Below are 25,130 nucleotides of genomic sequence, written 5' to 3'. Positions count from 1 at the left end.
TTAGATGTCAACCATTATGGCAATTTCACATATTTGCACCTTTCAAAGATTATAATTATACCCTTCAAATATTTTATGGTGATAAAAAATAATCATTTTAACCCTCATGAAAAAGGTTAAATAGGTGTAATGATCCTTGAGTGTGGTAATAAATAATAATCACCAGTAGTTTATTATACTCTCTTCCAAATTTAAACCCTTTTATAAATTGTACGTATTATGATCCGGATGTAAAAGCTAAATAGATCAAAATCCGACCCGTATTCACATCTAAGGTAATTAAAGCAGCTGGCGTTCGTTCTTACTAACGTACTTCTTATCAGTAATTAACCCACTACGAGGGGGCTAATTCATACACCTGGATACTTATAGGGTGTTTTTTGTAAAAGAGTGGGCGTCCATAATTAAAGGCCGTTGGTGCGTCCCCAGCTGTAAAACCAACGTGATTAGAGAGGAAGGGGAAAGGAATTTTGCGGAAAATAGAAGGACGATCTCCATATCTGTCTCCTCCGAAGCTTTCGCTCTGAGATTCGAGTTAGGGTTTCAGCTATCTCCGTCTCCGAGGGTTTCTCTTCCTCTCGGCGAACTCCTCCGCACCATCAGACGGGATTTGGACTCGTAATGTTCCGATTCGAGCAGGAGAAGATTCGGAAGCGTCTCTTGGATCCAACCATCGCGGGATAGCGCACGGATCTCCGGCTTATGGTCGCTGCCGACATGGCCGACGGGCTCTCGATTATTCCGGCGGCTGTTCTCAGGAACCTCGCCGACAAGCTGTACGAGAAGCGGAAGAATGCGGCGCTCGAGGTGCTATAATTTCTTCCGTTTCTGGATTGCCTTTCTCTAAATTGAATTCTGTGGTTAGATCGTTGGTTCTGGATTACATTAAGAACTATTTTTACTGCGATAGATTGAAGGCATCGTGAAGCCGCTGGCTCTAGCAGGGGAGCACGAGAAGATAGCGGCTGTTATTAGTTGGTTGACGATTGAATTCACCTACTCACCCCAGGCAAATCATAGGAAGGTTTGTTCTTGATGCATTAAGTTAATTGTTGCTCTTTGTAAATACACTACAGTGAACTCGAGGAATTTGTTAATTAGTGACGTTTAAATCGTGATGTTATCTACTGTAGGGTGGATTAATTGGACTCGCTGCAGTGACAGTTGGTTTAACAACAGAAGCTGCGCAGCATCTTGAGGTTAGTGAATACAAGATTTTTTACTTGAATAGGTAATTTGCAAGTTTGCGTTGCCTTTACTCAATATGAAAAGCAAGTATGTTTGTACAGTGATTAGTTTTGGGAAATGCTGCATCAAGTTCCGTCAGTCTGTTGTTGGTTATGTTCATGTTTTAAGACTATCGACCAAGCCAGTGCTGTTGAAAGACTGGTATGGTACAAAAGTACTTCACCTTAACTGTTAAGTAATGTCGCTATCTGGCATGACAGAACTTATTTCCACCAGTAATGTATTGGATGGCATGGTACAAAATATTGCTTGATTAATGGTATTGTACTATTGTCCTTATGAGTGTTAACTATGATAGTTGGTAGGGTAGGAAGCAATAAAAGATATACAAAGAGAAAAGCAGGACAGGAGAGTAAATGATCACTGAGATTATGAGCGAAAGTGGGCTGGTGAATTAAAAGAACTTCTATATTTTCTTCGGTATTGAGCACCACCCAAACTTTATACTAAAAGAGGTCTATTTTTGCTAGCTCGGCATCTATGTTATCAACCTGACAGTAAAATGCCAAGTTGATTATTTGCTTATAAGATGAACTAGTGATGAGTTTTAACAATTTTTTACCAAATAAAATACTGAAATATTTAATTTTTTTTTTTTCAGGAGACACTAAACATAACAACGCTAATACTTAAGTCCAATATACTGAGTCTGTGACCTAATAATTTTTTGGGATGTGTTGGCTTGCCATAATAAAAATCATGAGAAGATCAGTGACTTAATCCGTAAGTAAAACGCTGAATTTATACCTCTTTTAGTATTAAATTTGAGGTGGGATCTAGTTCAGTATATAAAATTTAGAAGAGGGTTAGTTTGGACAAAACTTCGCCCTCTGCAAGTCTCATGCACTTCTCATCAAATAAACCCACCTCATTAAGAACCTGCTTTTTGGGCATCTTGTGTAAATAAGATATGTGGTAAATCCAATGGTTACAAATAATGCCTGTTTATAGAAAGAGCTATAGATTGTGTGTAAATTATCATTTCCATTTTTCAAGATCCTGACTTATAAACATCAAGATATAGTTGGTCGAAAGCCAAAAAATTATACATAAAAGTACTAGTGAGCAAGTTCTTGGATCTTGAAGGAGAGACATTGCCCAGCTGGAGCAATACTGCTTTCCACAACATATTTTTTTTCTTTTCTAGTACATTAAATTAATTTGCTAAAACAATTGTGTCATTTCCTGTTCATAAAAGGAGTTCTCGTACTAAATTTATTATGATTGTTTTAATTTGTCTGATATTTATGTTTGATACTTTTTCCCCTATTTTGTGTTCTCTGTGGAGTGTTTTGTGGATTTTGGATGTTTTAATTTGTTTCATTTCGTGGTACTTTGTCTAATATATTTATTTTCTTTAATCTGTTAGCAAATTGTACCACCTGTACTTAATTCCTTCCATGATCAAGATAGCAGAGTTCGATATTATGCCTGTGAAGCGCTTTACAACATAGCAAAGGCGAGTATGTATTTGTTTAGTGAGCTTGCAATGGGGCGACTTAATTAATTGAAGGATCTAATTATAACTTTCCTCTTACCTTAGGTTGTAAGAGGAGATTTCATCATTTTCTTTAACAAGATATTTGATGCACTATGTAAGCTGTCAGCAGACTCTGATGGCAATGTGCAGAGTGCCGCACATCTTCTAGACAAGCTTGTAAAGGTAAGAGAATAATTGATTCTTTCTCCTATAGGATGAAAAGCATTTTCGTTGTTCTTTCATTGTTCTTCTTATGTTATGGATTGACATATTGACCAGGATATTGTAACTGAGAGTGATCAGTTCAGGTGCATCATCTTTGTCTTATTTGTTTCAGACATTCAGTATTTAACCAATCTCTACTTCTTTAGAGGACCAAACGTTTACCCGATTACATCTTTTTTTTTTCTTTTAAAGCATAGAAGAATTTATACCGCTTTTGAGAGAGCGTATGAATGTACTCAACCCTTTTGTACGACAATTTTTGGTGGGATGGATCACCGTGTTGGATAGTGTTCCAGAAATTGATATGCTTGGTTTCCTTCCAGATTTTCTTGATGGTAAGTATGTTGAAATAGATGATGTTCCTGTAACTTTTATGCATTTTTTATCCTAAAATTTATTTTCTTCTCTTTCAAATGGTAAATTTGTTACAGGTCTATTCAATATGTTAAGTGATTCTAGCCATGAAATACGACAGCAAGCTGATTCTGCACTTTCTGAGTTTCTCCAAGAAATAAAAAATTCACCAGTAAGGTTTATACCCAATAGAGTTCCTCTTGCTTTTTTTTGGAGCAAGACGAGAATCTCTTGTTTTTCCTTTCTTATAATTAGAAGTGTCTTTGCATGTATTATCTTTTCATAATTTTTAAAGAATATCTGGAAATATCCTTGTTGGCAGGTCATTTTCACCTTTTGTTCAATACAATAGCAGTAGTATGTCCTAGAGTTGTCATTATGTTAATTTCTGACTGAAGGCGTTCTACACTCAAGAATGTAGATTATGGGCGTATGGCTGAAATATTGGTACAAAGGGCAGGTTCTCCTGATGAATTTACTCGGTTGACATCCATCACATGGGTAAAGTACAGACACATGATCATTTGTTAACTATTTAAAAAAAAATATGCTACTTTTACATATTTGGAAGAGATCATTAACACTGAATAGTGCATACTCTGAAATTTGCAGATCAATGAATTTGTAAAACTTGGTGGGGACCAGCTTGTTCCTTACTATGCAAATATTTTAGGAGCTATATTACCTTGCATATCTGACAAAGAGGAAAAGATAAGAGTGGTAGTTTGTTTTTCCTTTGATTTACTGAAGTAGCTTCAATATTTGGCGCTGCAGTGCTATGCTAATATCTTTGTCCGTGTTCATTCCTTTTGTTCTTAGGTTTCACGTGAAACCAATGAAGAACTTCGTGCCACCAAAGCTGATCCTACTGAAGGATTTGACTTAAAATCTATCCTTTTTATTGCAAGAAGGTGCATTTTGTTCTTTTTTGACATTGGCAAACAACTCATTCTAAATAATTCATGTTTATGTATCTTTTGTCTGATCAAGAAGAGAAGGAAATGCTTCTCATCTTATGCTATGGTACTTAATTTCACTTAATCTAAGTTGAATTGTCCAGTAAATAACACTTACTAGTGCCATATTGCTAAAATTTTTCTTTCAGAGAATTAAGCAGTGAATGGGAGGCTACTCGAACTGAATCATTGCATTGGATTGCAACCCTTCTGGCTCTACATCGAGCTGAGGTAGGTAGTTCATTTTTATCTAAGAACTATCCTTGGGCTGAGCATCAGTTGGCATGCACAGGTTGTCCCTTTGTTTGTATACCATCTTAGCAAAGAAGTCTGTATTTCATCATAAGCAAAAAGTGAAGACATTCTGTTGGTTGAAGGGCTACTGTAACTTCTGTTGTTGGCCTTCTAAGCACAACCACAAATTGACGGATGTATAGGCACATATTCATAGTTATTTTAATTTGATTAGTTGTGGGAGTGTGTTCACATCAAATCAAACTAGAAGTTAGATCTCACATATATGTCTTTTCAGAAATTTTTGTTTCATCTGTGGATGGATTGAAGGATACAGGCATTCAACCGTTATGTTCATCTGCCCATGTAGGCTTAAATTGAATTCATGTGCTCGGGCAGCCTTCTACTAATGATATAGGATTTTGTTTCCTTTTTCTCCTTTTAGAAATTGTGTTCAACATTATCATGTATATTCCTTTGGACAATTTTCTTGTGTTAGGTATTTGTATTTGGAGTTACAGTCTAGTGATGATTAGTCTAGTATACTTGTATGCAATTTCTGTTGTTTTTTTGGATATTTTGCTGCAATGCTGGAAGTTAGTTTCATATTTTTATCTGAATCAGGTTTTAACATACTTGGATGACATCTTTGGTTCACTTCTAAGTGCACTTTCAGATCCTTCCGATGAGGTAAATTTCTTGAAAATGCTATTATTTATAAAATTTTCCTTGTTTGGTTTAGGTTTATAACCAAAATATATAATTAGTAGTGTCCTGGTCTTATCAGAGGGATGGGAATTTGACTTAGCATGAAGTTATTTCTTGAGGTTGAACTGCGTTTGGTGCCTAAGTATCCTTATAGATAGTAGAGCACTGGGACCAATAGAGGCATCAATGAAAAATATCAATGCATAGAGGAGCCAAAACATAAATGCAAGAAGAATAGGTTATAAGATTCTTTATGGAGAGAGAGCATTAACAAAGGATTTTTCAAGTCCAAAAAGAAGGGTCCCTAACCAATTGCTGTATAATGGTCATTTTTGTGCGAGTATATGCAAAACATATTGTCACTGAATTATTTTTGTGGAAGATATAACAACCAACAAGGACTAGTTGTGAAAAAATTTCCAAGATAATACAAAGATGTGAGACATTTCTCGATTTGTCTTGTTTTCATTGTCAATCACATTTAATTTTGTAGTATTTCCTTAGATATAAACAATTTCTATCCATAAAATAATACTGTTCTGTTGAGTCAATTGAGTGCTTGTTTTTGGCAAAAGTTTCTACCATGTTGCTGTTGTTCTTCATAATGTGATGAAATACTTTCAGCATTCTATGTCTTTGCAGAATGTTAATGTTTTTATGGATGCTGTAGTGTATCAGCGGTTACTTTAAATTCTTGTTGGTGATACTTATTTGCAGGTAGTTTTGTTGGTGCTGGAAGTGCAAGCGTGCATAGCTAAAGAGCCTCATCACTTTAACTGTCTTGTTTCTTGTTTACTCCGTAACTTCCAGAACAATTTTCTGCTTCTCGAGAAGTATGATTATTTTTACTATGTTACAACTGTAAATTTTGTTTTCATTTCTTTATTGAGAGTGATGATCAAAAGAACTACAAATTAAAATGTGTTATTAAGCTAGAATTCCTAGACAATAATGTGTATGCAAATATTTTTGTTGTCCTTCTCAGGCGCGGTGTTTTGATAGTGCGCCGACTTTGTTTTCTTTTGGACGCTGAAAGAGTTTATCGAGAATTTTCAAAATTTCTTGAGAGTGAACATGACTTAGATTTCGCTTCCATTATGGTTCAGGTTCTACCCATTCGCCAGAAAATTAAATTTCCATTTTCACGACATGAAAATTACAATAGATTCCTTTTATCCTTTTGTTTTAGGCTTTGAATTTGATCTTACTCACATCATCTGAATTGGCGGAGCTACGGGCTGTCCTTAAGAAAGGATTGACAAGCTCTTCTGGGAAAGACTTATTTTTATCATTATACTCGTCTTGGTGCCACTCTTCAATGGCAACCATAAGTTTGTGCTTACTAGCTCAGGTAGTGCACTCTTTGGTTTCTATTTATCGATATTGCTTATACTCCTTCACTTATATATCAATTTTCTTTATGGAAGGTATACCATCATGCGAGCTCCATAATTCAGTCATTGGGGGAAGAAGACGTAAATGTAAAGTTTCTGATGCAACTGGACAAGTTAATCCGCCTTCTGGAGACTCCAATCTTTGCTTACCTCCGATTGCAAGTATGTGTCTTTATGATCTATTAAATCTGAGACATAACCTTCTATATACTGTTCATGAACTCATGCTATTGTGAGTGGAGAGAGCATGCTTGAAAGATGAAGATTAAGAGGGCATGGGTTATTACAGTTGAGAATAGATATCAGAATCCTCCATAGATAATTGTTTACTTGTTTATGGGTTCAGTTTGGATTGACCAACCTAACCAAGGCCCACCAAACTCATGAATTCTAATTCCTGGTCTGGACTTGATATGCAAAATTGAGGCCCACAATAACTATGGCAGTTGAGTCCACAATCAGTAGGGTTGATATGTTGTGGTGGGACTGCCTGTCATCTGTCCTAGTACCCGGACCCGAATTTAGAGTTCTTTTTTTTTCTTAAAACCGCTGAGCTCTCATAATTGATAGGACAGATGACATGGGAGAGTTGATAAAGTTAGCTATTCACGCTTGGAGTCATTTATTGTTGTTGATCTTCTTGTTGTTCCAAAAAACATATCTGTTAATGTAGATAATGCACCTAGTTGTACTATTCTATATAATTACTATTGGTTAATAAGTATATTCACCGTTCATTATGGAAATAGTTTAAGGAGATTAAATTTGATTTATGTAATTGGCTTCTTTCTGGTCTTCCATTATCCATATTTTGGCCCAGCCATCTAAATTCCATCTAAGTTAGACGATTAGCACTGGAAAGAGTTAAACTACTCAGCTTTATTGACAACTTTAGATAGCTTACCATTTAGCTTACAGCGTCCATCTCTTAATGAGTGTTTCTTCTTTATATACTTGCTTCTAATTTTTTTTCCATCACAGGTATGGAAAGTATGATGAAATATCTTGCTTTAATATCATGAGAATGTAGCATTCACATATAATTACTTAATTAGTATCATAATGCTAACTAATGCTAAAGGTTTTGTATATGCCAAGATGTATTAGGCCTCAATATGTGTGAAGTTTCAATTTGCAGCAACAACTCTTAGATTAATAACATTTGATTGGGAACAATTTTAAGTATTCTTAAACTTCACTATATATTGTTACATGCATATCTACCAAAGGCGTAAGGCTGTAAAAAAAAATTTCTTAGTACTTTTATCTGACTACAGCTGCATCGAAGTTAGTTCTTTTGTGGGTTTAATTATCTGGTTCTTTAGTTCTTACTATATGTTTTTGCTAACTTATGCAGCTTCTTGAGCCTGGGAAACATCCGTGGCTGTTAAGATCGCTGTATGGTCTTTTGATGTTGCTCCCTCAGGTATGCTCACAGTTTTGGCATTTGAGGTCCACATGGTTTTCTCTTAAACTTACATCCACATTACCTATGGTTTAAGCATAGTATTCTTCCAATGATGCACTTGATCTAACCTGGTGCACATTCATAATTTCCTATAGCTCTGATTTTCATAACTTGGTTGTTGGTTTTTTCAATTCGTAGGTGGTGGTGGTACTTATATGTAAGAACAGTTCTTTGATGTCATTCTAAATGCAACTTTTCCGTGTCATTCTATCCTTTTGTTTCCTGTATGGCATATGATATATGCTTCTGTATATAAATTGTTCTTGTTGTCTGATACCATGTGGAATCATGGGGAAAAGCCAACAATGTTATCAGATTGAAATAGTTCATATATTCTGGGCTTTTACTTTAGATGTTATTGTGCATGTACTGTATTGCAATATGTAAATACATCAATTGTCTCATCTGGATAAACAGTTCTCCGTTCTCTAATTTCTCATTTCTACTGTTTCTTTTTTAATCTTTGCAGCAAAGTGCGGCCTTTAAGATCTTAAAGACTCGATTGAAGACTGTGCAATCATCCACTTCCAGTAGCGAACATTGCAAATGTCCATTATCAGGGGATCAATACGCTCAGATTCTCCCAATAACAGAAGACAACAACAGAAACCAAAGTGCAGCTCATATTTATAACGCCATCGACTTCGCATCCAAACTGGAAGAATTTGAAAACTTGCAGCAACGGCATCGAGCAAATGCGAGATCTCGTGTGCAATCTCGCAACTTCACATCATCAACAGTGTTGCAGGTGCCAGAATTTATGGCATAAACTACTCCGTAGCTCTTTTTTAATCTTTTTTGAAATGTGTGTTGATTTTTTGTTCTTTTGTTTCTTTCACAACCTGAATAACAGTTAATATCCTTTCTTAGGCAGCAACCATAGTTCGCAGCTTCTCATATTATCATATAATCCTCTTCAGATTAAGAATATCAATTCACTGTCCTGCATGGTATGCAGGAGATTCAAAGATCTGAAGAAGCACGCCGTTCTTCCCCTCTTACTGAGATTAGTCGGCCCCCTTCTAGATCGTCGTGGAGTGTGTCAGAACTGTTGCAACATTGACCAAAGGTAATTTTTTTAATCTGCTTCAGGTCATTCACCAACCGTTGCATTACTAATTCATTTGGAGTGTGCAATCTTTCATCTGCAAAGGAGACACAAGTGGGTGTAAATTGTATATTCTCCACGGTTAGTTCTTGCTAGATTTTTGTGATGAAGGATGGATGGCAAGCATTGGCTGAATTGAGTATGTTCAACTCTCTAGTACCTATTTCTTTTTTTGTCTTTTTCTTACAATACAAATGGCTGCTCATATGGTTTTTGTAACTTTTAATTGAAGGTCATCTGAGCAGAGGGGAAAGGGGTTCAGGTTAGGGGATTCTGTTGTTTGTACCGTTCAGCTGGTTGAGCGATCCAAATAAAAGCAATCAGGAAATGTAGGTTCTTAGTTACTAGTGTGAGTTATGCAGATATTTTTTCTTTTGGAAGATGAGGCAGGCCAGTGGCATATGCTTGTAAGAATATCATACCAGTCGAGTAATAGTTTTCTTCTTCTCCATGTAAGAATTTGTATCTTCTCATTTTTTTTCATTTTTACATCCAAGAGGTAAAAAAGTTTGGGTTCTTTTTCTGTTTGTGCATACTATCTATCACCTGTATCTTAGCCTTATTGTGAAGACCTCTTTTTTCATATATTGGAAGCTCTGCTTATTGGTTTGTATGGACATAACTTGTGAAGATGTACTCTATCCAGAGTCTATCAAGATTGCCACCTTGAGCAGTTTTTCAAAAGTAAATTTTGAGATGGATGAAATTTAAAGATGTGATTTTTCTAAATCAATCCACAGACATTACAGCAGAAAACAAATAATAAGTGAGATAGAAAAATTAAGGCAAATACAATAAACATCACCAGATTTTTATATAGAAAACCTTTTTAAAATAAAGAGTAAAAGTTCTTTGCTATAAGATATACTTGCAACTCATCTCATGGTTTGATATTCATGGCTAATGGTTGCTGTGGCAAGCTATTCTTCATGAAATGGTCCCTTAATTTTGTTAGAACCCACAGATTTAAAACTCATCTCAATACTCCCTTGTAATGATGAGATAGATAGATAGATAGATAGATGTAGAATATCTAGCAAAGATCTTTAGTAAATCTTGAACAAAAATAATCCTTCCTTCTTTTTTTTTAAATAAAGCTCTAGAGTAATGATTAAGGACTTCTCTTTTAAACTTCTCTAAAAGCACCCTAGACACGTAAAAATTTGGATTACTTCTCTAAGGATATATTGAAAATGAATTGATCCACATAAACATAGTGAATTATTTCATTATATCTTGTATTGGATTTGGATGCTAATCCTACTTAGCAAGACAGAAGGTTGTCAAATTCTCGGTGGTCCTCATTCCATATCTTTCCTATAACCTACATCGAGTTAACATGATTAGTGTTTGACACTTACCTAAAACCTAGAATTATATCATCAAATTAAGATTCATTGTGATGGCACTCTGGCCATGTGTTTCCAAAGGAAATGGATCTAATTTACTTAGATTTGGCCTAAAGTTTCGATATCTGTATACATAGGATTCTATTCAAATTTTTTTCTTCTTCTACTTTTAATTCAAAAGATAGCTGTAAGAGAGATTCTATATTTTTTTTTTCCTAACAAAAAAATAGTTAACACCTGAAATAATTAATCTAGATGTTGATGAGGCGCTGCGAAGCTGTTTGTTTGAAGATTCTTCTTCTTCTTCCTTTTTTAAAAAAAAAAGAAAATTTATTTAAAATTTGTTTAAAAAACTCTAAGCACGACGTAGTCGATCAAACAAATCATATTAGCATTTAATTTATACTTAATACATGACATCATGCCACTTGGGGGGTGTTTTTAATATTTGAAATAATGAAATGCATCAGCTATATGCTTGAAAGAGTTGAAATGAGAAGTTGGCATTTGCATTTGCAAGTGGGGTGCAATTGATTATGAGTCTTTTGATGGTGATGGAGGATTGGAAAATTGCAAATGCCATGTAATGGTGTTCTAAATTTGAATTCAACTTACATAATTCTATAGAATATTCATAGAAAAGGGAGGATTCCTTAGACAACTGAGACAAGCAAGGGGTTGGTTGTAAACAAAGATGCAAGATTCAACATAGAAGAAGGTTCACAACTCTGATGTTTCTTCTTATATTTATTTTAAATAATAATAATAATAATAATAATTAATGCAAAAAGGGTCAACTAGCTCTTTGGAAATAATTAAACACCCTGTCATGACCCTTATGATCTCAGAAGGACTTTTAGCCCACCATCTCTCTGGTTGGCCAAATAAGATCTCATCCAATACAAGCTTAGAAATTAGGATCAATTTGGCTTCATTTGTTTCATGATTAAGAGTATAAATGTGAAGAATCTTTACCTAAATTTGCTTCCTTCTTACAATCTCCAAAAAAAAAGCCAGTATTATTTGGATCTGGTTCTTGATCTTAGCATTCTAATGGCCCACAAAGCTTCAAATTTTGACCCAAAAAAAAAAAAGAGACAAAAAACAAATGAAAAGTGAATTGTTTGTGACTGCTACTAAAATAACAAAGTCAACCAATGCGGGGAATAGAAGAAGTTTGGGGATGTCCCAGTCATTATGTAAGAGGCTCCTAGTTTTGTATCCAAAACTTATGAAGACTTTTTTTTTTCTAATGTCTTAATTAATTAGCTCTTGTTGGGCAATTTACGTAACAAGATAAGATTCGCGTGAACTTAAAATTAGGGTGTCTCTTTCTCTCTCATCAAATTTGTTTGGCTTAAACTGGGGGGAAAAATGAAGGTCATAAGAGTGAAATTAATAAGTTAATTAGAAGTATGATCGAATCCATTTCATGTCAGAAAGATTCGGTTTGACCAAAACAAAACCTTGGAGTTAATCCGGTTTTGTGTGGGCAGTATGTGCCACGTCATCAGAGCTTTAGCTGACGACACGTGTCGCTTGTATTTACTCGGAGAGATTTAAAATTCCTACTACTTTTTTAAGAAACATCTATGCTTTACAATTTAAAAAAGTCAAATCTGAAATGTTATTTTTACAATAATTTGATGTTGATAACATTCGGTGTTAATTTGCAAAAGTGTCTCAGTCTGTGTTAAATATTACCGAGTCATTGCTCCGAACCGTTGTTCTGTCGAGCTACCTTTTCAAACTAAGATATTATAGAATCGCTACTGAAACCGTGGATCCTCTTGCATCCCATATTTTATTTTTACATAGTTTTTCCACAATATATTTTGCTTGATGGTGTTTGACTTTTTGAAGAAATCAAGCAGTTTAGCTCTCTCTTACTCTTAATTTTTATTAGATGTTTTATTTTTATATTTTTTGTAGCTATTTATTTACCCGCTCATATTCATATTTCCAGATGAACGAGCAACCATCACCTTCTTCTTTTCCCTATAAATACTCCCCTGTCCTCCTCCCTTTCTCATCATTCAAACACATCTCTGAGCTTCTCAAGAGTCTCATTCTACTCTCTCTCTCTCTCTCGCGGGCGCGCTCTGTTCCTCTCCTTTTGTAGCCATGGCTTTGCTCACAGACCTTATCAACCTCAACCTCTCCGACTACACTGACAAGATCATCGCTGAGTACATCTGGTTCGTTCTCTCCTCGTAGTTTCTCTTTGGCTATGCTCTGTTTTCTTTTCTGTTCTTCTAATGAGTCTCAAGATATAAATTACTGGTAATTTTTTTCATTTTCGACATATAACCGGGATGTTATGAGTTTCTCTTTCCACATGAGGAAGTTTTGATACTCCAAATTCGAAAATTGGTTAATGCACGACAAGTTTATGATTGAAGTATCTGAATATTATGTTGTAGGGTTGGAGGATCTGGCATGGATATAAGGAGCAAAGCAAGGGTATATATTTCACACCTTTAACTTCTTCTTTTTCTTAGTTTGTGATTGATTCAATTTTGATTCTCTATCAATTGAATAAACATAATTTTGTTTGTAATCAGACACTGTCTGGACCTGTCACTGATCCTAGCAAGCTTCCAAAGTGGAACTATGATGGCTCCAGCACTGGCCAGGCTCCTGGAAAGGACAGTGAAGTGATCTTATAGTATGTTCTTACACATATATCCCTCTCCATTTCATTTTTATTTAATCAAAATCAATACATGATTGATAGTTATGGAGTTTATTTGTTTGACATTTATTCTGTTCTTCTTGCCTGAAGTCCTCAGGCCATTTTCAAGGATCCATTCAGGAAGGGCAACAACATTCTTGTGAGTAATGCTACCTGAGCTCATTGCTATGTAATTAAATTTTTATTGATATGATCTCTTGATCTTGGTTTTCTTTGTCTTTTTTTTCTTCATATAGGTCATGTGTGACTGCTACACACCTCAAGGGGAGCCAATTCCTACTAACAAGAGACACAGTGCTGCTAAGATATTTAGCCACCCTGATGTTGCAGCTGAAGAGCCTTGGTATTATTTCTCTGCATCATTTAATAGTTTATGTCTGCTAAATTTAATTCTTTGTTCTCAATTGTTGATGAAGTTATATTTCCATTAATCAATCTCCTCCGTGTTCCGAAATTGATACAGGTATGGAATTGAGCAGGAGTACACACTCCTCCAGAAGGATGTGCAGTGGCCTCTTGGGTGGCCTGTTGGTGGATTCCCTGGTCCTCAGGTAACTAACTATCTGCACTGTTTTTTCTCTTTTTCTTTTCTGGATGATGGATTTATATATTGCTAAACTTCATCATCAAGAATTTTCCTAGAAAATTACCAGAATCATCAACCAGATCATGAGTTTTATTTGTTTGTTATGATGTTAAGACTTGGTTCACTCAATGATCTTTCAGTAAAAATTACATGAAAGAGTACAGAAAAACAAATTGAATTGAATTGCATTCCAACAGTCAATTAATTTTCTCTAGTATGAATTGAACTAATGAATGGAGATGCCTTTTTAATGTATAGGCTAAGGAATGTGTTCTTGGCCTGCCAATTCTTATTATTGGAACATGTTGTTCTAATCTATGTGCATGGATTAGGGTCCTTACTACTGCTCCGCTGGTGCTGATAAAGCTTTCGGGCGCGACATTGTAGATGCCCACTACAAGGCCTGCCTTTACGCAGGGATCAACATCAGTGGTATCAATGGAGAAGTCATGCCAGGCCAGGTTAGTTCAGACTTATTTTCTCCAGTTGCAATATATTTTTTTTTATCCTTCTTGATTCCAACTCTTTAATGGTTTTATCGGTGCAGTGGGAGTTCCAAGTTGGTCCTTCTGTTGGCATTGCTGCTGGTGATCAACTTTGGGTTGCGCGCTACTTACTCGAGGTGAACCAAAATGCTTCAATTTACTTGAGAAGTTGCTAAGTGCTGTTATGCAGTTGTAAATTTACTAACTAGTATTTGGATTCTGCTGTTATCAGAGGATCACTGAGGTTGCTGGTGTTGTTCTCTCCTTGGACCCTAAGCCAATTCAGGTTATATTTCTATCTGCTTTTCTTTTCTATGGCATGTTCTTTGCCTTTAAATTATGTTGATCTCTATCATTGTTTCCCTATTGAACTTATAGTTTTTCTTTCACTTTTTTGTTTCTGCTACTAGGGAGACTGGAATGGTGCAGGTGCTCACACCAACTACAGGTAACAGCAAAATTGATGTTGAATTATGTGTGAGCAGTGCCTACTTTTTTAACTATCTAAAACATATTTTAGTTTGTCTCAATATTACTTTTATTTTCCTTTGCTTCCAGCACCAAGTCTATGAGGAATGAGGGAGGGTATGAAGTTATCAAGAAGGCAATTGATAAGCTTGGCCTGAGGCACAAGGAGCACATTGCAGCTTATGGAGAAGGAAACGAGCGCCGTCTCACTGGTCGCCACGAGACTGCTGACATTAATACCTTCGTATGGGTATGTTCATCTCATTTCCTCCCTGATCACAGCCTTAAAAATTTTCGTCAGCACTCTCACTATCTTTGAACTCGTGTTCTGCAGGGCGTTGCCAACCGTGGAGCATCAATTAGAGTTGGCCGCGACACACAGAAGGATGGCAAAGGTCAGTTATTACTAATTCAGCACACTGTCATCTTTGTTATACTGCTGTTTCAATGTCTGGCTTGTATCAGAGACTAAACTTAGCTTTCTTTTTTGTGTTGTTCATCAGGTTATTTCGAAGACCGAAGGCCTGCATCCAACATGGATCCCTATGTTGTCACTTCCATGATTGCAGAGACTACACTCCTCTGGAAACCAACTTAAGCACAAGAGATCGGCTGCTTGATGATCACACATGGATCATTTCCCCTTCAGTCTTTATGCGTGCAATGAAATGCTGTTCTTCTCATAAGCTTTCTTCAGATTGTATTTTTCATAATAGTTTCAATGAGTTATTGTCATGTACTTGGAAAGAGTGGGCAGGTAGAATGAGTCTAGTTGATTTGCTTCTCCTGCCTTCCATTTTTCCTGTGTCCTGAATAAATAGTTGCAATAAATTATCTTTCTACCTTTTCGAAACTTTGGTGTGGACTCTCAACCATTGTGCTTAACTTTGCCCATGAATTTGTTTGATCTACTAATTGATAATTGAGTTGCAACTTGGAACATCTTTTCATGGTAGGCCTGACAGGAAAATTTCAATCTCAGGGTAATGCTGAATAAGTGGCAAATGTTCTAACGAGGCACTGAATAGACTGCTATCAAATATGAAGATACGAAAAGAAAATTGGTGATGCAGATTATATCAAACAATTCATTGAAACAGAGACTTAGTTTTCTGCAATAAGATCAAATATAGGTAGTGATAGAGAGCCTCTTTGGTGCAGTAATTCTCTCAAGTTCTGTTTCTGTTATGCAGAGACCATTAATTTTTTGCAAGTGTTAAAAAGATATGATATACATTATTGGTACTATCTAGCAATTAAGTTTTTGGGTCTACTGGTAAGATAATATGGTATCAGAGAAGGGAATAAAATTTGATCAATGGATCAGATTCCGAAGCCACTTGATGGAATGAATTCTAAGCATGACATAAAGATTCCTGAGTAATACTTCATAAGTATTATATTCTCTTTTGCTCTATAGGATGATATGAATTTGGTTTACACTGCTTGGTTTGTCTGAGTACACTCAGAAACAGGAAAGACTCGCTTAATAAGATCGCAGATTTATAGTTTTGATTAAATTGATGCAAGAGATGAGTCATTGTTTGTAATATCCTGTGTCATAGAAAGATTAAATTACTCTCTTTTAACAGATAAAGCAAGACTAAAATGCTTTCAGGCTTTCAGCCGTCTTCTTCTTTCAATATTGCAAACAAATGTAGTACCTCATTAAATTTTTTACTTCTCTCTCTCTCAAAACAAATTAAAAAAAGACTACTGTCATCTAACATCAGGGCAAGAAGGATCTGTTTATAATATTGAGAATATCTATGCAAAATATGTTAGAGCATTTAATAATTCGTTCTACAGATTTTACCAAGAAAATATATCATCAGACGAGGGAATTGTTTCAATTATAAATTGTAAGACACTGTTAATAGTTATATCTATTGGAGAGATTTATTTGCGAGCGTAGTTCGACGTGGAAAAGAGAGCTTCTAAAGTACAAATGAATATGATTTCTGATGCGTATACAAAACCTTTTCTTTTGGATTGACAATATTAATATATGTGGGCGACCCAGAAAAGGGATTGGTAATAAAATCTCACACAATTGTGGATCTTTAAAAATTGCTCCTCTCTATCTAGCAAGTAGCAACCAACAACTTTCCGGAAAAAAATCGGAGAAATTTCCAGGGCAATATGACATTCCATGGATGTGTTTTGGGTTTTATATAAACTTTTATTAGCAAAAATATAGGATGTATAATAAGGTTATGTCAGAGTGAACTTATTACACGACATAACTCTTTGAGAACACACATAATTAAAAGCCGTGCCACATGGGTCGATAGTGTAGCATTAAACATGATAAAAGAGAGAGGGAAAAACTCATTTTGACAAGAAACCTCCGAATTTGTCCATGAGATTCGGTTTTTAAACTTATGTGATAACTGTAGGAGCAGATCGGCCTGTGAACTCTTGCATCTTTGAAAGCTTTAGTGCCACATCCACCTGGAGCAAGGAGATAAATAGGTACGACATCAGGAAAGATTCTATCAGTTGCTGAATACTGATACAATTTTCGAGAGGAGAAAGGGAGAAAAATTATAGATATTGGATCTGGACATCCTTACAAGTGGAGCAAGCGCTTCTTGGGAATCCCTTCCGGTCTTTGAGGAATCTTTCTCATATTGCTCAATGTAGACGCGAATGGTTGCACCTTCGGAGCCGGTTCCAGAGAGGCGGAAAACCTAGGATAAGGATTCTTGAAGTTAACAGAAGATACTGAGAAAATAATTCAGAACTCATTTCACTTGAGATGATAAAAAAGAGACATCCAACTTGACAAGTGATAATCTAGAGTTCTCAATCCGGATGCTTGGTACAGGTCCAGTAGGACAAATTAGGTTTTAAGGGCTTCCTGAGAATCCCCAGTCTTCAGGCTTCCACTTACTAACCCAAGGCCAATATGTTTTATATAGAAAAAATAAAAGTCCGCAAACTATTAAATGAATATCAATGAAAGAAATTACTAACCAATCTTGATCCATCTGCGAAGAGATAACGGATACCCTGATGCTTTGAGACCGAACCATCCACAGGATCCTTGTATTCAAATTCATCAGCTTCAACCACATCAGCGACTTCTGGTCTTACCTCCTTTATCATCCTGCAGAGAGGGATGCATTTAGTTCATCCTTCATTTCCTCACAAGAGAAAAGTTCATCCTGTATTATCCTCTAATTTTAAAACTTTATTTAGTTGAAACCAGATTGCTGGTCTTCAATGTCCAAATCATTACTATGTAGCGGGAAACTTAAAGGACTCAAGGGAACAAAATTAAGGATCTCAATTAGAAGGTGTCAGTTGTTCACCTATTTAGGATATGTCATCAGTCATCATCTACATATAACAAGAAAAAGCGGAGCATGGCACAATCTAATATTTTTTTTTAACTGGAAAACATGAGTATTTTAAATCCTGAATATGCTATAATAATTACATACAAAAAGAAACAATTTTTAACAAACAAAAGCAATTAAAGCAAATTTGCTCAAGTGGAAAACGAGCAAGTAGTGTTAGACCTAGTATAAGTTGGCAAATGAAGACTACCAAAGTATTACTGTTCTGATTACTACATTATGTGGCACTGCTATGAAAGGACATGTCACCGAAATCAAAAGAAACAAAAGAAATCAAAGAAATTTGTGCATTGATACACAAAATTATGTTCAGTATTATTAAAGGCACTGCTGCACTGTATATGATAAAGCCAGTTGGAAAATGTGTCACAGGAACGTACTTATTGACATCAGAAAGAGATGACTGTAAGCTAACCAATTGCGCCATAAGTTCCTTAGCTGCTCCTGCATCAACATTCTTGACAAAACCAAATGAAACGGCTAAGGATAACTATAACTACAAGCACAATTGTCAAAAACATGAGTATTATAATGAAACTGAACATTATGGAAAACCTACCTCATAGTCATATCGAGTATAATAATGTCGACCATAAGTAGCCCAGTGCTGCAGAACTATATCTTCAACTGTGACCAACTTTTCCCCATCAAGACAGTCCTTATTCCTAAAAGCAAGGATAGAAAGCCATGCAAGAACAGCCCAAATTCCATCCTTTTCACGAATATGATCAGAACCTGTAATAGAAAATACAATCATATATATTAATTTCAGATTATCAAGATATAAAAGAACGAAGAAGATAGTAATGAACAACTCCAAGCCTGTCGCCAAACTTTATGAGCATAAAAGTATAAAACTAATTAGTGGAAGTGCCTGCATAACTTTCTAGGACACTTTCTACTTTTTGCCACAGGATTATAAATAGAAGTAGTTCTCACAGATGTGTTTCTCGAATTTAAATAACTGCAATAGATAAATTCCCCTATGCCTATGAATGGATGCAATAGAGGAGCATAAAAAAAGAAATACAGGCCTCAGGAAGTTTCAGCAATAGAAGACGATGGCAGTAAGAGGTTTAATAGCACCAACCTGTGCCAAAGCTTTCTTCACCACAAACTGAACAAAGTCCAGCATCCATTAGATTTCCAAAAAATTTCCAACCAGTTGGTACCTTAAAAGGCAAGATTTACATGATGCCTAGGACTCTAACATATAAAAAATGATGGTTATTTTATTAAATATATACCTCAAAGAACTTAAGATTTAAATTCTTGGCCACTACATCAAGGGCAGCTGACGTTGGCATGCTCCTGCAGTTCAAATCATAATGATATATGTAAGTAATTCATAAGAACAGACAAGAGTAAATAAGACTTCCTTGGCAAAGATTGACAGGTGGCGAACAAATTGTGAAGAAAATCAACAGAATCATAATGATAAACAATGACTGGAATAAATCATCTCATACTTTACAACTAATACCTCATGCTTTACAACTAATACCTACAACCTACCCACTATACCTATTAAGTGACACAATCAACTCCAAACCATAATTTATCAGATGACTGAAAAGCTTATTTCTTTTCATATTAATTTCCTACTAATGATTAAGTTCAACTCTGAGAGCAAGAATAGTGAAACCTTGTTTGAGTACAATAAGTAACCTCCATGGCAATACAAATAAAATAATAATTTGACCATAAGCATTACCACAAAAATTTAGTTACCTAGCAACTCCTTTTGAACAACAGGGAGTTATCAAGAAAGCTTAGTGAGTTACCTGGCAACTCCTTTTAAACCAGAGGCAAAATAAGGAATTGACTGGACGGCATTGGCAGCAATGATAGCAACAGAGTCTGATGGGGTAACAAAAAATCTAACACCAAAAGAAAAAAAAAAAAAAAAGGTTAAGCTTTAGGCTGAGGATTTCTTTCATAATACACTTTGTAGAAGGATACCTTTTACCAAGGATCATATTGCGATCTGCATCACCATCAGCAGCAGCACCAAATTCAGGCAGTTCGCCTTGAGGGGATGACTTTCCCAAACCCATTCGTGCTACCAATTCTTTTGCATATGTCAAATTAGGGTCTGGATGGCCACCCCCAAAATCTTCCTGTTATAGAAGAGCCAAGGCATGATATCCATAAACTTAATCTGAAGAAATATCTCAATTCAAGTCTTTACATTGAACATAGAGGAAAGGATACCTTAGGTACACAATTTATCAATGAACTCTCATCAGCACCAAGTTCTTCAACAAAAATCCTTTTGGCATAAGCTCCAGCAACACCATGAAGTGCATCATAACTACAAGGGAGAAATGAACTAAATCATGCCTAATTAATTACCAAGAATAAACTGAAGATGCTAGCTGGGCCTTAGTTACATACCAGAATGTGAATTTTGGAGAACTAAGCAGCTTCTGAATTGACTCAAAGTCAAAAATTGATCTGGAACAGGAATAGGAAAGAAACATAAGTATCTGCAGTATAAACTTCCATATTCTGTTTAAAGGTACCTAACCATCAACCAACTTTCAACATATATAAAAAAGAAAAAGAAATCAAAAGGCTACACATCTCAAACTTTCTATTTAGGGAAAGCATGATTAGTTCAACATTAGAATGAGAATGTCAAAATGAAAAATCCAAAGGTTTTTCCTTTTTAACTTCTCTGCACAGATTCTCAACTCATGTTAAGAGAAAGGCAAAATCAAGAAAAGGAACTCCCATATCTGAATTCTAGCAATATAAATAATGGATCCTCTGAATGGAAAGGTACATACTTCATTAGTTTCACATAATCAACGCTAGAATCAAAGACCTCCACAGAAAATGGTCCTTCAGGCCCATTGCAGCAAGTCACACCAGTAACAGAAATATCAACCTGCATTACAAAAATTAATAAAGTATAAGCAAGTCTGAAGATGAAGGGTCACAAGGAGATGCAAGCATGGAATTTCAGCAGAAAGTCAGAAACTTGTACATCTGGTAGATCTTCTGCAATGAAGTATTCATTTATTATCTTCGTATTGGCGAAGATCTTATCTGTAACAGCCTCAGGAGCAGGTCCCCCATTTTCCATGTTGTACTTGACTCCAAAATCCTGACGAATGCAACATAGTCTGGTAACTCAAGCCTTCATAACTACCAAATAATTAAAAGAATATGGTACAGATTGTACTAAAATCTTGAAAAAGTTTCAATTATACTTTGAGGATCAAATACAGCAATGAACTGAAACATGGTCGGTAACCCAGCTAAGATTGTTTGGCAAGACAGCACAGTGGCATGAGGTCAATCATCAATGTTTTTTTTCTTTTTGATAAAGTCAACCATCAATGTGAAAGTTACTCAACATGATCCATATTGCTTCCTGCTTTCCAACTAAAGCTTTTCATCTCATAGAACAGAAGGCAAAAGAGGGAAGAGAAATACAATGATGTAAAATGTAAAAAGTAGAATACCTCATGGGGACCACCTGGGTTGTGGCTGGCGGTCAGTATGAAAGCTCCTGTAGCCTTTGAACCCTTTTTTAATCCAATCATGAGACAACTCATCAGACTGATTAACAACCCACCTACATTACTAAAATATGAAAAATCGCACTCACATCTGCACCGGTTCTTTCACGTATAACACCAGAAACTGCTGGTGTTGACATTAGACCATTTTGTCCAACCCAAACGCATTTGACTCCATTAGCAGCAGCCATTTTTATTATTATCTGACAGATATGGAACAAGGTGAGAAATTGAAGTATTTAAACATATCTGCACATTCAAGGATCAATTAAAACATTTTTTTGACATAAACAAGCAACCAGTCATAAAAACTAATAAACTGAATATTTCATTTACAGACTGGCAGAAGGCTGTTTTTTGTCAGTAAATTTGCACATGCTCTTAGCACCATCCTAATAACCAAGTTCCACCTGGTGTATAATAAGATTTGTGATTCCTATATTAGAGTGAAATGACTTGTCTTTAGTGCAGCATGTGGTATTTAGGGGCTTTACTCATTTCCTTACTGCGCTCATGTACCCTTGCAGCCATTTACATGATCAAAATTCCACAGAATAAAAAGGAATGTTATGAGGAAACCACACTTCGTGCACAAAGAAATTATGCAACCAAAGTTTTTAACTTATTCAAAACCAACGTCAAAACTCATTTTTAAGATGAAACCAGTAAGGTTGTTGGTTGTGAGTTGTGACTTTGGTTTCAAACTCTTATTAGCAAGAACAAATCCTTTTCAGCTTAAAAGTGTCAATTTTTCCGAGGATCAAAACCAAAAATAAAAGTTTAAAAATAAATATATAAGCCAACATAAGAAATAAAGAAATAGATCTATGAATTCTCCTATGAAAGGATAAAAAGTACCTGAATTGCATCCTTTGAAAAATAACGACCATCACCAGAAACAACAATAGTAGCACCTGTAATACAAAAAGAAAGATTAATTAAACAAAGGAGAACACATAAGGAGGTTGTTCACAAAGTTGCAAAAGAATGCGACCTGACACAAATATGTTTCAAACACTACTCAAGCTAAGTTTGCAGCAAAAAGACAAAATTATCACACATCACAGAGAAAGTGTTAAAGCCTATAATTGCATTGATTTAACATGCATAGGTGTTCATCATAAAACCGTTCCTGCAAGCATCTGGTAGATCCTCAGCAGGATACCAAGATAAAGCATTAATAACAAGGATCTCATATATAGAACAGAACAATGAACTTCGGCCTGCTTAAACATAGATAAGAAATCATTTGGTTCCTCATACAACCAGCATCGAGCAAAATATACATGAATTGCAAACAACTAACCTTTCACTTTGTCAGCAGGAAGTGCATTAAATGTTGACTGAACAAAGTTATGCAGGTAATTAGGCTGCTTGAAGACAGTAACCTGAAAACCATTTCCAAGTCAGGTAATGTTCATAAAGATAACTATTGCAGTATTAAAGGAACAAATCAAGTACTATCATCAATTTAGTAACTCTTCTCAAATTTTAGCAGCACAAAAGAGCATGAATAATTATTTGTGAACGTTTAGTTCAAATAAGTCAAGTTGGTAAGATTTTTTTTTAATAATCTTTTTATACTTCTCGCAGAAAGAGATCTGGAACCACTATATTCTTCTCAATTTCTAATCTTTCCATAACCACGATTGAAAGTGCAATTAATTTTCTGAATTCCACGTCCTGTTGTAACAAATAAAATGCTAGATACATCCCCTACTACAGAACAAAAAAAGCCATTTTGCACCACTGAATCTCGAGTAAATAGCTACACCATATCAGGCCACTCAAAAATAAAATTCCGTACGCGCATACATCTATCCATGAGATCTGATCGAGGCCAAGGCCTCTAAATCACCAAATTGGTAGCAGACCACCGCAATCAATCTAGATCAAGCTACTCGCAGTACAAACCAAAGTTCAAACATGACGCATCAGATGGAATCCAATACCAGCGATCTAAACAAACGATACACAAACATCACCCGTTCCAAGATCCAAATCTAACGGTAGATCTAGCGAAGGATCTGACCTTCTTCCTGAGGCCGGAAGTCCCCGGCTTCTGGCCTTCGATGGGAGTCGTCTCCTTCCGAACAACCGTAAACATCACCATTGCTCGACCCAAAGTGAGAGAAAGTGAGAGAAAGAGATAGAAAGATCAGAACGAGAGAAGGGAGGAGAGGTAGGGAAGCGATGGAAGGTGGTGTTGAGAGCGTGGTTATAAAGCAAGCGTCACCCACAGGCTTTGTACCTGAGAATAGACCCGAAGAATATACCAAGCGGAATGTACATCGTATATATTGGGTAGTTTTGGGTACTTTTTTTTGCGCAGGTGACGAAGCTGGTGGGCGAATATGCTTAGGTTCTGGCACTTTCGTTGCCACGTGTGGGCCGCGTGGCACGGCGGGTCTTGCGGCGATCGAGCTCAATTGGGTCAGACCTATTCCGAGCCCGAGATCGACCCATCCATACGCTAATTGGGCTGAGATTGAGGCCCGAAACCATCGGGCCTATAATTTATTAATTAAAAAAAAATCTGGGCCAGTGTTATCGTATCTCGAGTATCCGGATTCGATTCCCAGACATGATAAGCGAAACACCGTAAAATTCTCATTTCTCTTTGTAATAATAATAAGCAGGTGTGAGTTAAAAATAATAGAAATGATTGTTATTGCTCACACTTTGCCTTGCCATTTTCATTTCTATGAAGAAAAACCATGATAATCAATATGAAATTCAATAGCAAGGGTATAAATCTAGAAAAGGTATATTATCATATCCTAACGAAATCGGCTCGCATTTCAACAATATTACTTGCACCGTAATCCTTTGCGGACCCTAGCTAATAGAATAGTGCTCAGATCATTAAAAAATGTCTCATGATATGTGAGCGTTACCATATTTAAATCACAATGATATCAGTTTAATTGGTACACTAGTAGATTTTTCTTCACTTCTCAAAAAGAAAAAACTCGTGGACCTTAATGTTATAAGCAAACACCTCTTCTATTCAGAATAAATTCATACTACTATAACCCCGATAATATTAATACTAGTATAAAAGAGCTTACTCTAGTATAAACAATTCATGTGTTTCTTTATAAAATAGTATAGTGTGTAATAACTTTATTGTATAGGATAAAAAGATTATTCAAGAATAAAATTTTGGTGCATCTCCAGCCAATCAGGGCTCGGTCACCTGGGTGTATCGAAGGGGAAAAGACAACAAAGTTCCTTTCTTTCATCTTCTCTCTTAATCACATCACATGCTGCTGCTGAGATAAAAAGAACACTCCTACTGACACCTCACTATGGTCTTCATCTCTTCTTTGCTTTACTTACAACTTTATCTTCTCTCTGAAAAGAAACAGTGCTTGCTCCACTTTCCATTAAAGCACTTGCCGACCAAATTACACACATGCACAACTACCATAACTATTTTTACCAAGAAAAATCAAATCAATTCACACACACTAC

At 35.8% G+C, this 25,130-nt stretch overlaps 3 protein-coding genes across 4 annotated transcripts; 2 read left to right on the top strand and 1 right to left on the bottom strand.

The window, feature by feature from the left end:
- Positions 1–428: 428 nt before the first annotated feature.
- On the top strand, positions 429–9,787 carry LOC140774496 (protein VAC14 homolog). 2 transcript variants are annotated; one of them, XM_073117513.1, is made up of 22 exons: positions 429–807; positions 911–1,024; positions 1,134–1,199; positions 2,618–2,707; positions 2,792–2,911; positions 3,008–3,036; positions 3,146–3,288; positions 3,385–3,479; positions 3,722–3,808; positions 3,920–4,027; positions 4,127–4,218; positions 4,413–4,494; positions 5,122–5,187; positions 5,923–6,038; positions 6,191–6,311; positions 6,395–6,556; positions 6,633–6,761; positions 7,957–8,025; positions 8,537–8,815; positions 9,037–9,136; positions 9,221–9,314; positions 9,408–9,787. In XM_073117513.1, exons 1-20 carry the CDS (start codon positions 703–705, stop codon positions 9,040–9,042), a joined length of 2,079 nt encoding a protein of 692 aa, XP_072973614.1. In that variant the 5' UTR covers positions 429–702; the 3' UTR covers positions 9,043–9,136; positions 9,221–9,314; positions 9,408–9,787. The 2 variants fall into 2 exon arrangements, with proteins under 2 accessions (XP_072973614.1, XP_072973613.1); XM_073117512.1 differs by having other exon boundaries at positions 430–807; positions 9,026–9,136.
- A 2,769-nt stretch (positions 9,788–12,556) lies between these two features.
- Positions 12,557–15,611, top strand: LOC140774103 (glutamine synthetase nodule isozyme-like). The gene is made up of 13 exons (XM_073116960.1): positions 12,557–12,722; positions 12,948–12,987; positions 13,089–13,192; positions 13,310–13,358; positions 13,456–13,562; positions 13,683–13,770; positions 14,138–14,266; positions 14,353–14,427; positions 14,523–14,576; positions 14,701–14,738; positions 14,849–15,008; positions 15,093–15,153; positions 15,262–15,611. Exons 1-13 carry the CDS (start codon positions 12,649–12,651, stop codon positions 15,354–15,356), a joined length of 1,074 nt encoding a protein of 357 aa, XP_072973061.1. The 5' UTR covers positions 12,557–12,648; the 3' UTR covers positions 15,357–15,611.
- A 1,308-nt stretch (positions 15,612–16,919) lies between these two features.
- LOC140774422 (phosphoglucomutase, cytoplasmic 2) lies at positions 16,920–23,873 on the bottom strand. The gene is made up of 18 exons (XM_073117420.1): positions 23,686–23,873; positions 22,960–23,041; positions 22,512–22,567; positions 21,743–21,856; positions 21,597–21,659; positions 21,116–21,235; positions 20,916–21,016; positions 20,521–20,580; positions 20,338–20,437; positions 20,086–20,243; positions 19,908–20,003; positions 19,371–19,434; positions 19,214–19,295; positions 18,683–18,858; positions 18,504–18,580; positions 17,738–17,870; positions 17,335–17,451; positions 16,920–17,212 (listed from the first exon to the last, which is right to left on the bottom strand). Exons 1-18 carry the CDS (start codon positions 23,764–23,766, stop codon positions 17,141–17,143), a joined length of 1,752 nt encoding a protein of 583 aa, XP_072973521.1. The 5' UTR covers positions 23,767–23,873; the 3' UTR covers positions 16,920–17,140.
- Positions 23,874–25,130: the final 1,257 nt, after the last annotated feature.

This window comes from Typha angustifolia, chromosome 13 (assembly GCF_048772165.1).
Source record: "Typha angustifolia cultivar Huaian chromosome 13, ASM4877216v1, whole genome shotgun sequence".
In the NCBI taxonomy this organism is placed as follows: domain Eukaryota; kingdom Viridiplantae; phylum Streptophyta; class Magnoliopsida; order Poales; family Typhaceae; genus Typha; species Typha angustifolia.
The sequence above is the reverse complement of the archived record's forward strand: the minus strand, read 5'-3'. Positions and strand labels throughout refer to the sequence as shown.